This window comes from Pseudorca crassidens, chromosome 12 (genome assembly GCF_039906515.1).
Source record: "Pseudorca crassidens isolate mPseCra1 chromosome 12, mPseCra1.hap1, whole genome shotgun sequence".
Taxonomy (NCBI): domain Eukaryota; kingdom Metazoa; phylum Chordata; class Mammalia; order Artiodactyla; family Delphinidae; genus Pseudorca; species Pseudorca crassidens.
This window is the reverse complement of record NC_090307.1, coordinates 57727293-57744746: the sequence shown is the minus strand read 5'-3', so window position 1 is coordinate 57744746 and position 17454 is coordinate 57727293. Positions and strand designations below refer to the sequence as shown.

At 46.7% G+C, this 17454-nt stretch overlaps 1 protein-coding gene across 7 annotated transcripts; it reads right to left on the bottom strand.

Moving 5' to 3' along the window:
• Window positions 1-951: 951 nt before the first annotated feature.
• TGIF1 (TGFB induced factor homeobox 1) lies at window positions 952-10561 on the bottom strand. Of its 7 annotated transcripts, none has more exons than XM_067699603.1 (3): window positions 10422-10561; window positions 2813-3039; window positions 952-2006 (listed from the first exon to the last, which is right to left on the bottom strand). In XM_067699603.1, the coding sequence occupies exons 2-3, from the start codon at window positions 2993-2995 to the stop codon at window positions 1431-1433; spliced, it is 759 nt and encodes a 252-aa protein (XP_067555704.1). In that variant the 5' UTR covers window positions 2996-3039; window positions 10422-10561; the 3' UTR covers window positions 952-1430. The 7 variants fall into 7 exon arrangements, with proteins under 7 accessions (XP_067555704.1, XP_067555701.1, XP_067555703.1 ...); XM_067699600.1 differs by lacking the exon at window positions 10422-10561 and adding an exon at window positions 9809-10158; XM_067699602.1 differs by lacking the exon at window positions 10422-10561 and adding an exon at window positions 9731-9848.
• Window positions 10562-17454: the final 6893 nt, after the last annotated feature.

Below are 17454 nucleotides of genomic sequence, written 5' to 3'. Positions count from 1 at the left end.
TCCCACTCCTGGTTGTCCTCATCAGTTTTTCTCTTCCACTTAGAGAAGTCTTTGAGTTTAGCTCTTTCTACAGCAGGCACCTTCTAAACAGAATTTCAAAATTAGACAAGCTTAAGTTTGGAAGAGTTTTCCTACATTCTTTAAACAACACTGAAGCTCTAATGCTCCCTCAAACTTAGACAATTCATAGCTGGGGCAGGGCTGGAAAGAACATGACTATAATAACAAAGAAACCTCATACTAAGCATGACTACAAAGAATGGTTTTGTGGCATGTGACAAACCTGCTCAAGTGAAAGGAACACCACCAATTCCCTTCTAGCCGTCCTGGCTTCATAAAGAACTGCCTATCCCAACAAACTCCACTTGCGTATGGTACCGGCTTTTCACAAACCGTGACCTTAGGAAAGAAACCTAATAAACTAACAGTCCCATGGGAGACAGAACCCCACTGCTTTCACCACTTTAGACCATGTTTTAAAAGATGCTTTTAAATGTAAGGAGGCCTTACCTAACTGGACCACTGAACAAAAATTATTTTAGACGGTAACATGCAGGAGGCAATACTAAGAACTGCTTGGGTTGCTGTTTACTTCTGAAAACTTGAGCCACGATCAGGTGCTTTGAGATCTTCCTTTTCAACGTGGGTCGTGTCTTAAAATACGCAGACTAGGTCACCAAGGGATTCAGTGGTTAGCTAAACACCCATGGAAACGATTCATTCCAACTTGCAGTTTTAAGTAAAGATTTGAGGGCCTGCTATGCCTCCTATCAAGAGTAAATTATCACACATCCTGTTTATACAGCCTGGCTTGTCCACAGTTCTTCAAAGAGCTGGTGACACCCCCCTAACTCACACTCCACCCTACCCCCAACTTCCTGCTCATTGGGGTGCTATATTCCTACTCATTTTTAAGAGATGCCTCCCTCAACAAAATACTCTGCATTACAGTACTTTTTAAAGAAAATACTTTATTACGTCATGAAAAAAATGCATCAATCAACTAGATTCATACTCGTTTGAAAAAAAATTGAAAATTTATTAATTAGACAGTATGTGGGCATCCTGTTCCACATGGGAATGAGAAGATGCTATAGGTTCTCTAAGTATTGCACAGTCTGAAAAAGACACCAACAAAAAAAAGGGGAGGGGAAAAAAAAATCACATAATCTTGGGTACCACCTCACATTATGAATAATCTACCAAGAAACATTTAAAAAAGAAAACCCTTTGTTTCTACAGTAGCTTTGAGTTTATAGTTCTTGGAATGACTGTATTCCACTGACAACATCTCAGTAACAGGAAGCTTCATTTTAGCAATCCCATGTGCAAATATTAATAAAAAAATATATAAAATAATGCAATTCACCTCTTGCCATCATCCCAGCAATCATAACATTTCTGAGAACTGTTTTGCTTGAAAAAAGGGGTTAAGCCATAAGTTTTGCCTGAAGCTCCATTTCTGCAGCCCGTTTGAGTGCAACATCTACCAGAAGCTGAAATCCACTAAAATCTTGGTTGAGGTCCGGTGGAGTAGGGGGAGGAGTGTTGAAAAGACCACTCTGTGTGTGTGCACTTGGTCCAGATTTACACGTGTCCTCTGGGTACATGAGGGAGGTGTCTGTGAAGCTGCTGGCTGCCATCTGCTGTATATCTGCGTTTTGTCCCACACCAACTGACTGGCAGAGAGAGAAAGGCACATCTTTCAAGGCAGTCACAGTGGTATGACAGATAACCGAGGGACGAGCCAAAATGGATCCTGGGGATGACGGCTTAGGAGACAGTGGCCTCCCTAGGGCTGGGTTGGGTCCAGCTGTACAGGAGTGAAAAGGGCTCTCCTCTAGAGCCGGCATGAAGTTTTTGATGCCTGTTGCTGACTCCACAGAGCTGGCTTCAGATATCTTGGCCCCTCGGCGGGAAATTGTGAACTGATTTGGATCTTTGCCATCCTTTCTCAGCATGTCGGGGAGGAGCCTGCGCCGGGCGTTGATAAACCAGTTACAGACCTGAAATCATACGGGGATGTTTTAGACGCTTTAACACTCCGCCAACACGCCCGAGAGCCTTCTTGGGGGCGCCTTACTGCTCTCTCTCTTTGCATTAAAGGAGGCATGAAAAGGCTTATCGGGACCTTCAAAGTTATTTAGAGGTATTTGAGCCCAGCCAAGAAAAGAGAGGTGTTTCCTGTCATAAACCTCCTCTTTTTCTACTACAAATCCCCTTTTTGGTCTCTCATCATCCTTAAACCTTTTCAGAAGGAAGGAAAAGAAAGGTATACATTCTCAAACGCCTGAAAATGATTTTAGAGAGGGAATTTTACCTTTTAACTCTCCCCATATTAACCTGTTATCTACCGCCCCAGCATTTACGTTAATCAACTACAGGAAAACCTTTCCTGGATGAAAAGAGCCACTCCTCCCAGTTACTGATTTTTCCCAGTTCAAATGACTATGTCAACAGACAGAACATGAATTACCTCACTGAAGTCTGAACTTGTTTAAATATCAAACCAGTTTCCTGGGCAATAGAGTAAGATTTAACCTCCTTCTTATGTTTGTTGCATAAAGGAAGGCTCTTTTAGGCATTAAAGGAAATGCTATTTGACAGATGACTGTCAAGTGTTTCTGTTTCTCTACATAGCCAGTTATTAGCTGTTAGCACTATAAAAAGTTTACAAGAAAAAGATATGCCCCCCCCTTTTTTTGAGTGGGGAGGCACTTAATGACTTGCTATACAGGAATGCTATAAAGCGACTTTGGGGAAAAAACCCACCACAACCCCCGGGCATACAGCTGGTGTTCCTTTCCCTTACCTGTAGTGTAGAGAGGTGTGTTTGTTGGGACAGTAATGCTTTTTCTTGCTCTGAGGGGTAGGCATTGTATCGGTGTTCATACAGCCAATCACGGAGAATCTGAACGGATTCCTTGGGCAGGTTGCCCCTCCGCCTTCTCTTGCCTGAGCCAGCAGAAGAGGAGAGGTCCAGGGGGCTGTCCATGCTGTCATCATCCTCGGTCTCACTGCCAGACGCGGCAACAACACCTACGAGAGGACAGAGGCCAGCCGTCAGCCACTGTTATCAGCAAAGCTCACCTCTTTTGACCACTCAGCACAACTGTGTTTTCTCAACTCTTGAGAGCCAAACAAGCGAAGAACGGGTGTTTTCCGTCCTGAAACACCAGAGCTCGTGCGAAATCTCAAGAGTAATTCGCCTAGCAGCATATTCTAGATTCCCAGCCCCCCGGCAGATTCCCTTTCGTACCCATTTTCCTATAGGATTCAACATCTCACATTCCTTTTCAATGGTGCTCAGAAGTGTCTAATCCAGCAAGTGAGACACAGCTGCACCTAAAGCGAATAGCTTGCCACGTGTGAAACAGGAAAGGTGTCATAAGCAGACGGGATGTGTCTGACAACCTTCTCCGTGAGGTCATTGCTAACTAGGAAAAACAATCCAACTAATGTACCTTTGAAACGCTGTTCTTCCTCCCTCTTCCGCTGAAGGTTTTGAAATAAAAAGGAAGATTTTTTTCCACTGATACAAGCCAAGAAAATTACACTTGTAACCCAGTTAGTAGTCTAAAGATAAAATGCATGGCAGAATTTTCTGCCAATTCCTCTTCTTTTCCTTTTCATTGCTACCCCCATTTATTCAAAACTAGACACCTACTTTTAATGGACAGTACTAGTCACTTTTTACTAAATGCAAACAACCACTGAAGTTTTAAATTTCACTGCATAAAACTATTCTATTTTTAGTACTTAATGTAAGAGGTCAAAAGATGCCTAGTAGTGAATAAACTTTAAAACTTCCGTAAATTTCAACTGCCAGTTTAATCCGAACCCAGGATACTACATATCAATAAGCAGAGATCAGCTTTAAATCGTTACATGACAAAGAAAACTGAATATGCAACCCCCAGAGGAAACTCTTTTGTTTACAAGCGCTTTAATCCTACCAGAAATTTTTAAAAAGTCACACCCATAGAGAATATTTAAATCACACATAGACTGGGTTCTACAAAAATTCAGACTTGGCCCTTTTGACATTTAAAGATAATTTTGAACTTTAACCCTTCCCCGTTTCAAAACTACAAAAGGCTACTCTGACTAAAGACGTATATTCTCATTTTTGAAGACAATTAAGAATTTTAAAAACATAAATAAATTACAAACTATAGTATGCTTGAAAAACCAGTATTTCTATATAAAGGAAATTAAGGTAGCATGACATTTAAAGGTAGGCACTCTTAACTTTGTTGACGCAAGCTCAAGTGGTTTACCTTGTCAGGAAATAAAAACAGAATATTCCTCAGAGTGATAAACCATTCAGTGTATCTTAAAGGAACTTTTCCCAAACCCCATCCTTTCAAGGCATTTTAACACAGTGAAACTCAAAAAGCCACTCATTCAAGATTTGCTGATGAGCTAGCTCATCAGTTAATTGAGTCTAACTCTTCTTGGTGACACATTTTCAGTTTTGGACTGCAGGGGGCAGAAGGTGCTGGAGGGAGTGTCCGCAGAAAAGGCAGAACCTTCCAAAGACAAAGTAAAGCAAGTTCTAACAAAAGAGTAGGATGATCTTGCAAATTCACTTTGGCTCAAGGCTTAATTAACAAACAGCCATCAGTAAAAGGCCCAGCAACCCTAAATTTTAACAGCAGCTGCATATCTGATGTTTTTCAACCCAGATTTCATTTAACTCCTTAAAAAGAAAGAAAAAAAAGGAGGCACATTTAAAACTGAAAGTGCTTTCACTGTTGAGAAGATGAGAAACTTTTAAAACCGGTGTTGAAACTTGGGTGAAGAACTATCAACAAAAAAACCTTAAGAAATTATAAATGTTCCTGTTTTACATTTGCTCTGATAAAGAAATCTTAACTTTTAAAAATGTGTCAAGTAACTGAATGACTAAAGCAAATGTGAATAAAGCAATTTGTTTAAACTCTTCAAAAAGTCTGAAAAGTCAGAACTTCTCTAGGCTATTAACCCCACCTCCCCTTTTTAACGTTTTAGAAACAGTGTGAAAGTCTGCTCACTGAACAGTGAATTCCCAACTGTAAATTGACAATCACAAATAGTTTGAAACAAACAAAAAACCCCTAAAGCCTGTCCTTTGATCTGCTCACTTAGTTTGACAAGAAGCCTGATCTTTCAAAACAGGCTAGTGACACAAAAGCAGGTTTCAGTTAAGCAACACCAAACTGCAGCGACTTTACTCTGTTCTCAGTTCATTTAAATAAAAAAGCGGCCAGGCCTCCGGACCTCTTAACAAATATTTCCAATATGTGCACAAAAGCTGACGGAACAGGAAGTTAAGACTTCAATTCCTCGGCTGTGCCAGCTGATATTTCACTACAGCAAACCACGTTTGCTGCTGTCAGGACTGTTTTCATTAAAACTCTCCCTCCGGATTGTGGCTCAACTTGGAAAAACAAAAAGACTTTTCCAAGTTACTCATTTCCTATTGTAACAGAGCTTTGGAACACTTTCCCGGTTACGACTTGTTTCCAAACGTTTTACTCTGCTCACACTTTAAAAAATGTGGTGGTCGGGGGCGGGGGGGCGGTGCGGGGGGATCACAAGCCTCTTTTACTCCATCCACATACAAGGAAATTTGTTTAGAAAGCCACAAGATGCTCTATGAATCCCACAGCGCTAAAAAGCATTTTTTTTTTCCTGAGTAGTAACAGGGGGAGGGGCAGAGCCCGGGGGGGGCAGAGAGACAATGGTTGTGAAGTTGGACTCTTAAAAAAAAAAATCTGGACTAGAAAAAGATCTGGGAATAACAATAACCGAAGGCAACGCTTAAGGGTACAAATAGGAAAAAGCAAACCTAACCTAACAGGTTTCCTGATCAGAACATCTCAGGAGAAGCGACGGGAAACGTACTTAACCCCCCGAGGCACCAAATCCAAGGAGCGCTAGGATAAACCCAGCCGCAGAAGTCTGAAGCAAGAATCCCCCATCGTCAGAAACCGGGAGCAAAGAGACTTAGGGGGTTTTCCTCAACGAATCTGCTTGCTTGTTTGAAAATCTTTTGGGGAGATCTTTTGGGCATTCTCAGTTTTCTAAGACGAGACACTATTGTCACAAAGCAGTCTTACCAAATCCCCGGCTCCGCGATTGAGTTAAGTGCTTTTGTTTTCAACAAAACTTGAAAAGATTTTCACTGACTTTTATAAAACGGACAGTCCAACTCGGCGAGCCAGATCTCTTCCGGAGCCCTAGCGGAGGCCACTGGGCGCGGGGCCCCCAGGTGGCTGGAGGCCGGGGCGAGGGCGGGCAGGACCAAGAGGGACTCGCCGAGGGAGGAGCCCGGCCCGGCCGGCCCGGGAGCTTTTGTTCCGCCAACTCCTCGGCCCCCGCTGAAGTCGCCCGTCCGACCGCACGAGTGAGAGCAAACCCAGGCCTTGGAGTTTCAGATTACAAGAAACTGAAAACGGGGCCGTGAATCTCAACCTCCTCAGGGGCCTGCCCACCCGCAAAGGATTTGCCAGGAAAACCTAAAAAGGGAAAGAAACCCGGGCAACCTCGGCAGTCTCCGCTCCCCCGCAAGGGCTCCGAACCAGTCGCGAAGTTTCCCCTCCAACACGTCACCTTTCATTGTTTCCATGAGTCGGCGCGGTAGCAGTACCTCGCGCCCCGGGGCAGCGCGCCCCGAAGATTCCCCAGGGACCGGCGGGTTCCTGCCCCGTCCCCTGGCTGGGCTGGGGGGAGGGCGCCGAGAGAGGGGTGCCGGGAAGGACGGGGGGGGCACCGGCACAATAGCGGGGAGGGGGGAACCCCAGAGCCTTACGGGTGGTCGGGGAGGATCATCACAGCCTTCCCCGCCAGAGCCCGAACAATGGGGGGAACCCGCCCCGGCGCAAGCCCAGCTCTGCTCTGCTCGCGGATCACAAGACGCACCCGTCAAAAACAACCCAACTTGTCCCAGTCAGTTCACCAGGAGGGAGAGAACGCCTCCCAGGGACGATCTGGACCTGTCAGCCTTCCACGAGTTGACCTGGTCTCCCTGGGCGCCCCCGGGCGCTCCCCGCGCGCCTTTTCTCGCCGAGCCCAGTTAAACGTCCAAACCTCTGAGCCCTCGCTCTCGCCCTTCAGGGTCCCCGGGGAGAGGACGCGCGGGGAGTTAGTTCCACTACAACTACCAAGGCCCCGGGGTGGACGTTTAGTTTGACTCCCGCCCGCAAAGCGGGACATGGGGAGCTCCGCGTGTTTCAAAGGCACCAGCCCAGGATCAAACGAACAGAAATCCAAGGTGAAAATGTGGCCGAGGGAACCCTCTCGGCTTCGAGGCTGCCCCACTCTAACGGGAGTCTGTTCTAACCGTATTCGCTCGACGAGTCTGAAAGAATGTGGAGCTGGAGAAACTCTGGCCGCAGCTGGGCATGCGCAGTAGCCACCCCTCCCCCCACCCCGCCCGCGCTGGCTTCCCCGAGCGATTAACTTCTGTTTTGAACCACTCGACATAAATCACAACAGAAAAGCCAACTCCGGCCCACGACGGAACATTCGGGGGTACCTCCCTGCTAGGGACTGAAAAGTTAACTTCAAAAGGGAGTTAAAATTCTTTGACCTTTTGTGGTGGTGTCTTTTTTTTCCCTTTTTCTTTCTGTGTATTTTGTTTTTAAACCAGACTGACGGCAAGTTTTAGCTATAAAGCTTCCAGAACGCTTCGTGGAAACAATGACAGACTCACTCTTTGCATGTCACACTTGAACTCATTCTGACTGCACGCCGCTTGCCCGCAGTCCTAACTCTTCCTCTTGCCCCAGATACATCGTGGGAAAACTTGTAGAGGCTGGGAATTCTGAAAAGTCTAGCTTTCCAAAGGGACCGACACCCGGGGGCGACCTGGGGTCCAGAGTCGCCTTCCTCTGATGGTGTAAACGCCCCATCCCTGGAGAAGACGTGCCCGGCCCAGCCGGGAGTGAGCGGGGACCCTGGAGCCCAACTTTGAGACAAAGGCGCCGCGGCTCCGCCGGCCGGGCCGCCCAGGGTCCCAACGGGGAAAAGCGGGGCAGGGGTGCCCCCGACCCGGACCCCACTCCCCCGCCCGCGAGAAAGAGCAAGAAGCCACGCGGCGAGCGTGGGGTGTCTGCGGAGACAATGAAACTTGGAGGCGCACAAACAAGGCGGCGAGCGTGTTTCTTGACAACGTGCCAGCAGCGTGGAGAGGCCCGTCTCCCCACAACAGCCCCTCGGTGTTGTGTCTAAGAAGGAAACAACAACTGCCATTTCAGACGCAGCCTCAACAAAGAGAACGGCCGCCGCTCGGGCCTGCGAGCCCCGGGGCGGAAAAGTCCACCAAGTCACTCTCGCCCCAAACCCAGCGCCGCCCCTCGAGCACGTTTCCCTGGGACTCGCGTCCACGGCGCGCGCAGCCCGCGAGCCTTACCTTTCTTGCTTTTCATTCTGGAGCTCCCCTTCCAGCGCGAGGCGACGCTGGGGTCTCCAGGGGCTAGGAGCGAGGGCGAAGGGGCCGAGTGATTGTCCTCCTTCCCGGCCGACTCTCCCGTAACTTGTAGGACGCGCTCCAGCCGTTATTGCTAAACAAGGCGCTCGGATCCCAGGCTCCCGCTCCTTGGGTGGAATTCAAGTGACACTTGGGCTTCCTCCTGCCGGAATCTTCTGGCAGCCGGCCGGGGGCTCCCCCTCGCCCAACTCGCTCCCCTCCCCACTCCGCTCCTTTGTTCCCCGCTCCTGCTCGGCGCACCTCGGCGCTGTCAGAGTGAGCGAGGCGAGGAGGGAAGGTACAGGAGGTCCTGCCTCCGCCCCCAGCCGCCCGCCCCGTCCCCCGCCCGCCCCGCCGCTCCTCCGCCCCTCCCCCGCACCTTCCAGCCGCGGAGGACGGCACCGAGCGCCGCGGCCGCGCCGCCTCACCCCGCGTCCCCGGGCCGCTGTCACCCGTTCCTCGTGGGGGCGGCCGAGCCCAGAAACGCGATCGCTGCTCCCCACTGCGCGCACGCCGCTTGCATCCCCGGCTCGGCGGCGGCGACACCAGCCGAGCGCCCCGAGTTTCTACTTTAGGCCTTTCTTCCCGGGCCTGGCGAGGGTGCGTTTGGTTAGGAAATTGCAACAGATGGAAAAGAGGCCGTCTCCTCCTCCCCCTCCTCCACCCCAGGGAAGAAGAGGCTCCCCTTTCGTTTTTGACAGCTGCCCCAACTCCACAGTCCCTGCTCTGGCAGCAGGAGAAGACAGCGGCTGCTGGTTCAAGGGGCGGAGCTCCGTAGGAAAAGTATTCGGGACAAGAACCAACTTCTTCCAGAATGCGCGGCTGCCATTGACACGCGGGCGCGGCGCGGCGCACCCTTCTCCTCCGGGGGCTCTTCCTCCACAGCAACAGTGGGGGGCGGGGGGGGGGGGAGGATGAGGCACAGACACCCCGGGTGAAAGTCTGTTCCCCCCGGCTAAAGCTGCGAGTTTCGGACTGGATTGCAAGGCAGTTTCGAAATCTAACATGTTGCGGACAGACACTTGTCATGCTCACATGCTCTTTAAAAGTCTCTGCCTGGGGACGGCCCGGACGCGCGCCCGCCCCGCCTAGACTCGGCCTGACATCCGCACCCCCGGACCCGGGCAGCTGTGCCGCCTTTATGGGAAGGGGGCTACCACCCCCGGGGGCGCTCATCTGTTTCGGTAAACAGAGTCTACTTTTAGGACTTATATCCTGCTAGGGGACCCTTTTCTCCCCACCCCCCCACCCCCGGTACTTCAAACAGAAACTAACCATTAAGTAAATACATGTTCCTGTTGCTTTAATTTGGTTGAGAGGAGGACTCCAGTAGGAGTTCCTAGATGAAATTACCCTTTAAAAAGACTTCTCTCCTCTCCTTTTCGCGTTTGTCTCCTTCGTCGTTTTGAAGTAAATGAACTGTCACATGCCACACTAAGACTTTCCCCATCACTTAAAAAAAAAAAACAAACCCAAACGTAAATAATTTAGCCTGATAGAGACGTCAGCTCCCGAGTCAGCCTCCAGTTTCTGCTCTGTGCTGTTTTTGTTTTGTAATCTCTGTGAAGAACCCGGCAGAAGCTCCGTGGAAATAAGGTTCAACCCAAGGAGGAATAAGGCAGCCAAACGATGACTAACTAGATTTTGGAGCCTCTGTTTTAGGATTACACTGAAAATTAAAGCCAGCCGCCCACATACTCACCCTCCCCCAAAAAAGACACCCCCGCCCCGAGAGTGAATAAGGCCAGAGTTTACAAAGCTTGGGTGGTTTTTTCCAATTACAGGGCTTAAAATGGATAAACAAGGAAAACAGCGTCAGTCTAAGAAGGGAACGACCTTACGATTATTTTTTTCCTGTGGTGTGCCGACTGCTCGGCACCTAAGAGAACACACATCTAAAACGACCAAGGGGGGAACATGGTCCTGGGGGAAACCACCAGCCTGGAGGGGCTCCCCTGTAACTTGCCGGAGCGCAGTTCCTTCCCGGCCTGGCGGCAGATGAATCAGCGGCTGCGCCCGCGCGCAGGACAGATGTGGAGCGGGGAGGGGCCCGTTAGAGGGCCGCTCAGCTCCCGCGTTTGAAGGGTTGTTTGTTGCTGGGATTGGTGGCTCACATCCGTTGGGAACCGGGAGAAGGGGGAGGAGGGACGCAGGAGGAGGAGCCGGACCGCCGGCGCTGCGCCTCAGCGGTCGGGGTGGCAGGAGCCTCGTCTGGAGCCGGTTACTGGGGAGACGCTTTGTTTGCTAACTTCGAAAGCCGCTTCGGCTGCCTCGGCCTCTTTCGAAGCCGGTCCACGAAACCCGCCTTCGGGTCGGCTTAACCCTCCCCCTGGGCCGTTTGCACCAGCGCGAGACAAAACTGTTTCCTTCTTCCGCGTGGTTCTCCGCGGCCACGCGGTGGCTCTCATTATGTACACAAAAGTATCTTTTCCTTCGTCTAAGTGAACTTGGCTGATTATTGCGATTCTCAAGCAGCCGAGATGGAAACCGAGGGTTGCGGGGAGTTTATAGCTAGAAAACAAACTTTACCGGGGAAGGGGCGCCGAGAATTAAAAGCCTCTTTTCAAATGGCCAGGAGGAGAAAGTCGAACTTTCAACTCTCTCGCTGGAGGTCCGGCTTGGTCCGGGCAATGCTCACCTTTGGCTCGAGCGAATCACACCGAAGCAGCTATTAAAGCTGGCGAGATGCTCCCGAGAGGAACACGGGCCCCCTGCCCCGGGTCGAGGTCCTCCCTCCCACATCCTCAAGGCCCGTCCCAAACTTGTTGCAAGCTTTGGATTGTTGGTGCATTCTGGGAAGAAAGTGCCTGGAGTCTGCGTAACACAGGCCAGGAAAACAACCCGAAAGAGTGGGCTTGAAAAACCAGCGGTTGCTTAGGATATTTTTGTTTATTTGCTTTTCTCAAGGTGGAAAAACAAGTTTCAGTTCTGGCTCTGTGAGTCCCGAAATATCCCAGGTAGGGCCTCTCGCTGAAACTGATCCAGTGTCCTTTAAGATTCTTCCCGGTGCTTGGGGGGAAGAAATGTGGATTCACATTTACTATGTATTATTTGCCGAATTCATGTGGATGTTAATTATATTGGAAAATTGCATGAATGAAAAGTGAGAAAGTGTTTGGTACTCGATCATCGTTTTACACCATTATTTTTTCCCTCCAGGCACACAGTTCCATTTGGTGTCTTATCTTCCCAGGCTGCCTCAAGGCCAAGAAAAGACACAGAGTTAAGTTACTTTTCACAGCTGCAAACCCTTCAAAAGCAAAAACTCAAAAAGAAACTTGGAAAGGCACATAAGCCAGAAAAGTGTATCAATACTTGCAGTTATTATTTTGATACGTGGTCCATCAAGTGATTGAAGACTATTTATTTCCTTCATCTCAGTGACCGCTGATAAAGCCTGATTCCACGTGGCACTGTCTTACACCGAGGAATGATGACTCACAGTCACTGGATCCCTTTTGCTTCTCCTCTCTGGGGAACAGATATTTTTATAAAATATGCAGACTGCGGGGCTCCAAGCACTGCACAAGGGTTCTATAATCATCTCTTGACATCTCAGGTCAGAGGGTCCTAGGCTGCTTAAGGAGAAGCCAACCATTGTCTTTTCAAGGGCCTGGGGCTGGGCTACAACCATCTTGTGGTGATTTTATCTGTCCCATCAGCAGGACTCTCCTCCCCTTAGTTACATGAATAATGTAACTTGTGCTACTACTTTTGTTTGTAATCACTTTTCTCCTGGCCTGCATTTCCCTTCCCAGCCCTTTTTTCCCTCTGCAGCACAGGCCTCATTTTTCTTTCCCTAGAGGGGATTTGAACTCAACAGGACAAAGCAGAAAGATAATGGTTGAGCACAGCCTCTAACCTCTCTATTCTCAACATCATGATCTGTACTGTGTTTTACAGTTTACGAAACAATTTAAATGACCTCATTTAATACTCAAACGAGTTAGCTAGGTTATTATTTTTTTCCTAAAGTGAAGATAACACATCCAAATATAACAAAGCTAAAAGGTATAAAACCAAGTACTGGACGTAAATTACCTGACTGAAAATCAAGTGTTCTCGCATCATCTGTGGAGGGTCTGGTGGATGTGGAAGGCAGTATAGGGCAGAGACTGACCACAGATTACGACACCAGGGCCACCTGAGCACATGGAGGTTGCTCTAAAACCTGTCTCTTCTCTGAAATCTACCTGGAGTTTTACCAGAGCCTGTCTTCCAACCTGCCTGCTTTTTGTGCTTTTCTTCTTTCCTCATTTTTTAATTACAAAAAAAGGGGCGGGGTGGGGTGGAGGGAAGACTGTTCTCAAAAATCCGAGCAAGAAAGAAGTATACATAGTGAAATAGGAAAGACCTCTTAATTGACCCCTTCGCTCTCCATATGCGCATATGTATATTACACTCAAATGTAAGGGGGTTTTCATTGTTATTTGTTGTTTTCAAGTCCCCTCTGCCTGGGATGGCCCCATAGCATTTGCTGCCTATCGGGCTTTTTCTCACCAGTCAGAATTCGGCCTAAATATCTTCTCAGAAGAGTCTTCTGTGACCACTTGACCTAAATTTAGTTACCTCCGCTGCCACCATCTAGCTCAGGGGTTCTCAACCGCAGTCCTGTTTGGGGCTGGATAATTCTCGGTTGTAGGGGGCTGTCCTGTGCATTGTAGGATGTTTACCAGCACCCCTGGCGGCTAACCAATACTGGCTGGTAACACCCTCCCCCCAAGTTGTGACAAACATCTCCAGACATTACCAATGTCCTCCAGAAGGGACAGAAATTGGGGTGGGGGACACCTCTGGTAGAGAACCACAGGTCTCGCTCAACCCTTTCTTTTCTTCCATAGCCCCACAATTTTTTTTTTTTTTTTTTGGCTGCGCGGGCTCTTAGTTGCTGTGGGTGGGCTGTTCACTGTGGCGCGCAGGCTTCTCTCTAGTTGTGGTGCGCGGGCTCTGTAGTTGCGGCATGAGGGCTTACTTGCCCTGAGGCATGGGGGACCTTAGCTCACCGACTGGGGATCGAACCCACATCCCCTGCATTGGAAGGCGGATTCTTAACCACTGGATGGCCAGGGAGGCCCCATAACACTGCAAGTTTTAATTATTTTGCTCATTTGACTGTTAGTGTGTTTGTTGTCCTTTGACACCCCCCCCCACTAAAATGTGTGCTTATTGTTAAATATTCCTGAACTTGGCACAAGGCCTCAACCATAAAGGGACCCAATAAATATTTCTCAAACAAAATAATGCATGAAAATGAGACTGTAAGAATCGTTAATAAGAATACAATCCGTTATTGTAAATAACACGCCAGGCAGCGTTAAATACTTCACATATTTTAATCTTTATTCCTGAAAACATCCTAAGAAGCACGCCTTATTGTTATCCCCATCTGACAGATGAAGAAGGGCAGTTCAGTCATTTGTCCTGCCTTTCTGACCCCTGGTCCATGATCCAAACAATAATGATATTCTGCAGCTTGCTTTTTTCATTTATGTTTAGTGCTAAGCATTTAAGTAGTGTCTAATTTGTAACTAAGCACAAAAAGAAAGTGCAATTATAGTTAAAATATTCAACAATTGATAAAACATAGGCACCAACCAATGCCAGGAGCTCCTTCGGACTGTAAACGAGGGCACACTGAACCAGTGTGTCTCAACAGAATGTCAGTTTGTATGCAGATCTTTGGGGGCTCTTGTGAGTATATTTGTAGGAGTCCCTGGAAGGTAGACTAGCTGAGTCAAAGGGCTGTGCATTCAAAATTTTCACAGATGTTGCCAAATTGCCCTCCAAATCATCTTACATATTTAAAACCTCTTTCTTTACACCCTTGCTAACACTGCTCATTACCAATCAATTTCATATTTGCCAATCTCCTAGACAAATACGTGACACCTAACTTTTTTAAGAATGCATGTCTTGGTTTGAGAAGGTGAGCATGTTCTTGTGTTTTCTGTGCATTTATTTCTTCTTTTCACCTGTTCATAACTTTCGTCAAGTTTTCTACTGTGTTCATTGTTCTTCCTGTTCTTTTTTTCTTCTTTTTTTTTCTTTTGGCTGTTCCACTTCTAGGATCTTAGCTGCCTGACCAGGGATTGAACCTGGGCCCTCAGCAGTGGAAGCACAGAGTCCTAACCACTGGACAACCAGGGAATTCCCTTTCTTCCCTTTTTAAAATGGTGAGAACCAGCCTGTTTTTGTATTAGCCTAAAAGCATTTGACAGAATTAAAGGAACAAGGTTAGATGGACCAATAATGAAGGCGGGGGCGTGGGGTGATGTGTCCTGATTTTAAAAAAAAGAAAAAAAAATATAGTTTGGAATAAGTACCATATTTATGAGGTAAAAGTAAGACCTTCAGAATACTGTACCAGTTTTTAACTGAGTCCCTTTCTCCTCTTTCCATCAAAGGGTTAATCCACTCATATGTTTCCATTTATCACCATTACCTGGTCTCAAAGCTGTAGAGGACCCATTTATAAAGCAATAAAACGATGAAATATCTAGGAGTAAAATTAACAAGAAATATGTGCAAGTTTTATGAAGAAAACTTTAAAATCCTACTGAGGGACATAAAGGAAGACTTAAGTAAAATAAAAGATATAATTTATCCTTTCCTGCAAGATTCAATAGCGAAAGCATAAAGATGTTTATCTTCCCCAAATCGATCTTTAAATTCAGAGCAATTTCTATTAAAATTCCAACAGGATTTTTTCCTTTAAATTGCTACACTTCATCAAAATTAAACAACCATACAATAGCCTGGGAAATTCTGAAAGAAGTGTTGGGATGGGAGGAGGGCAGGGGAAACCCCTTCACATATTAAAGTGTATTTTGAAGTTAATAATGATTAAAATGTAAGCGTTTTGTACTGAGAATAAATAAAGAGCAAACAAAGAACAATGAGAGTTTAGAATATGATATGGACATTTAGATTTTGGCAAAGGTGACTTTTCAGATCGGGGCAAATTGAATTGGGACAATTGACTACTTTTAGTTAAAAATCAAGCTGATCTCTATCGCACTCCTTTAAGAAAAATAAAACTCATCTGAATCAGAGATTGAAATGTTCATTAAAAATGCAACCCTGTATGTTCTAGAACAGTGGTTCTCCAGGCGGGATGTAGGTGGCAACTTTGCCTCCCAGGGGACATTTGACAATGCCTGGCGACATTTTTGGTGATCACAGCTGGAGAGGAGGGGATGCTACTGGCATCTAGCGGATAGAGGCCAGGGATGCTGCTGCTTCACCACACACAGAACAGACCTCCACAGAAAAAGCATCCTGTCTGGAGGGTCAGGCGTGCTGAGGTTGAGACCACGTGTTCTGGAAGAAGGCATGAATATGATCTGGGAGTGGAGAGGCCTTTCTAACCAGGACACAGAATTGAGACCCAGTAAAAGAGATACATGTGTATAAGCATTTTGTATTTGTAAAAAAACTTGTGTTTGAGGAAAACAATCATAAAATTTTCAAAAGCGATAAAACTGGGAAAAAATAACTGCTGGCACATGTCAGGCACAAGACCTAGTTACCGAACTTACGGAGAGCTGATACAAATCAGAGGAAAAAAACCCTGTTTATAAAAAGTAAAGTTGGGCAAAGTCTATAGATAAGCAGTTCAAAAAAAAAGAAAAAGAAATCCAAATAAACAGAAACATGAAAAAAAAAAGCCACCAAGAAAATTTTATTTTGCAGTTATTACAGCAACAAAGTAAATCAGACTGAACTGACATAGAAAGATTACTCATATACGTTGACAAGCTTTTTTGTTTTTGTTTCTTGGGGGATTTTTGGCAGCACTGTGAGGCTTGTGGCATCTTAGTTCCCCCACAAGGAATTAAACCTGGGCCCTCGGCAGTGAGAGCTTAGAGTCCTAACCACTGGACTGCCAGGGAATTCCATGGTACGTTGTTTTTAAGCAAGGTGAAGAACATTATAGTATTACCCCCATTTTTAAAAATTATTTATTTGGTTGCTCTGGGTCTTAGTTGCGGCTCTCTGGCTCCTTAGTTGTGTCATGCAAACTCTTAGTTGCGGCCTGTATGTGAGATCTAGTTCCCTGACCGGGGATTGAACCCTGGCCCCCTGCATCGGGAGCTCAGAGTCTTAACCACTGTGCCACCAGGGAAGTCCCTAGTATTGCCCTTCTGTGTAAAATGTTTTATGCCTATATTTCTTTGGAACGATACTCAAGGAAACATTCACAATGGCTATCTTTGGAGGAAGAGAAGGGTAGAAAGGAATGAGATGCATGGCAAGGAGGGTTTTTTTTATCTTATACTTTTTTGTACAAGTCTGAGAAATGAGAGACAGACAGAGACAGAGGAAGAATACGAGCTGGAGTTGGAGAAGGCAGGTGCCCAGTCTAGACTGGTCATCATTTTATTTTACCTGCACTTATTCCTTCTTCCCAGCTCTTCCTTTTTTTAATGGAGATCTGAGTTTCTGGCTTATTTTCCTTCTCTCTAGAGAACTTCTTTTAACGTTTCTTACAAGGCAGGTTTACTATCATCATTTTTGATGACTAAATAATAGTTCAGTGTAACTATGGATATAATTTATGTACCAATCCCCATTTATTGGACACTTAGGTTTCGATCTGGTTTGAGTTAGAAGGGATTTTCAAAACTCATATAAAAACCTGAGCAGGGGTCTAAAATAGGATGAGCTGTATTTGGGGCCTTGAAGTCTGGTTCTTACAGTTCAGGAGCCAGGGGTGGTTAATCATTAGCAAGTGTGAATAACCCCCAGTGACACCCTGGGAGTTCATTATTCACTGCTATTTACAGGAAGTATCAAAGGCTGTCAAACTATTGGAATTGGATTGCCAAATCTGCAAAACGGGAAAGGTTAATCCTGATGCAGGTAATTTTTACAGAAAATTTGGCCAACCATTATAATATGTAACAAGAGAGCAAGATACTTTCCTCAAAATGAATGAATAGAAGCTGTCGATGTACGGATGGAGTCCGCATACCCCTTGAAAGGCACGCAACACTTAA

Coding starts and splice junctions, on each gene's coding strand:
- TGIF1 (XM_067699600.1), bottom strand. CDS start 9,905: ATGGGGAAAGTCTTAGTGTGGCATGTGACAGTTCATTTACTTCAAAAC. Junction 3,040..9,808: donor GAGAGAAGTCTTTTTAAAGG/GTAATTTCATCT, acceptor GTCCTCTCGTAG/GTGTTGTTGCCGCGTCTGGC. Junction 2,007..2,812: donor CACACCTCTCTACACTACAG/GTAAGGGAAAGG, acceptor GTATGATTTCAG/GTCTGTAACTGGTTTATCAA.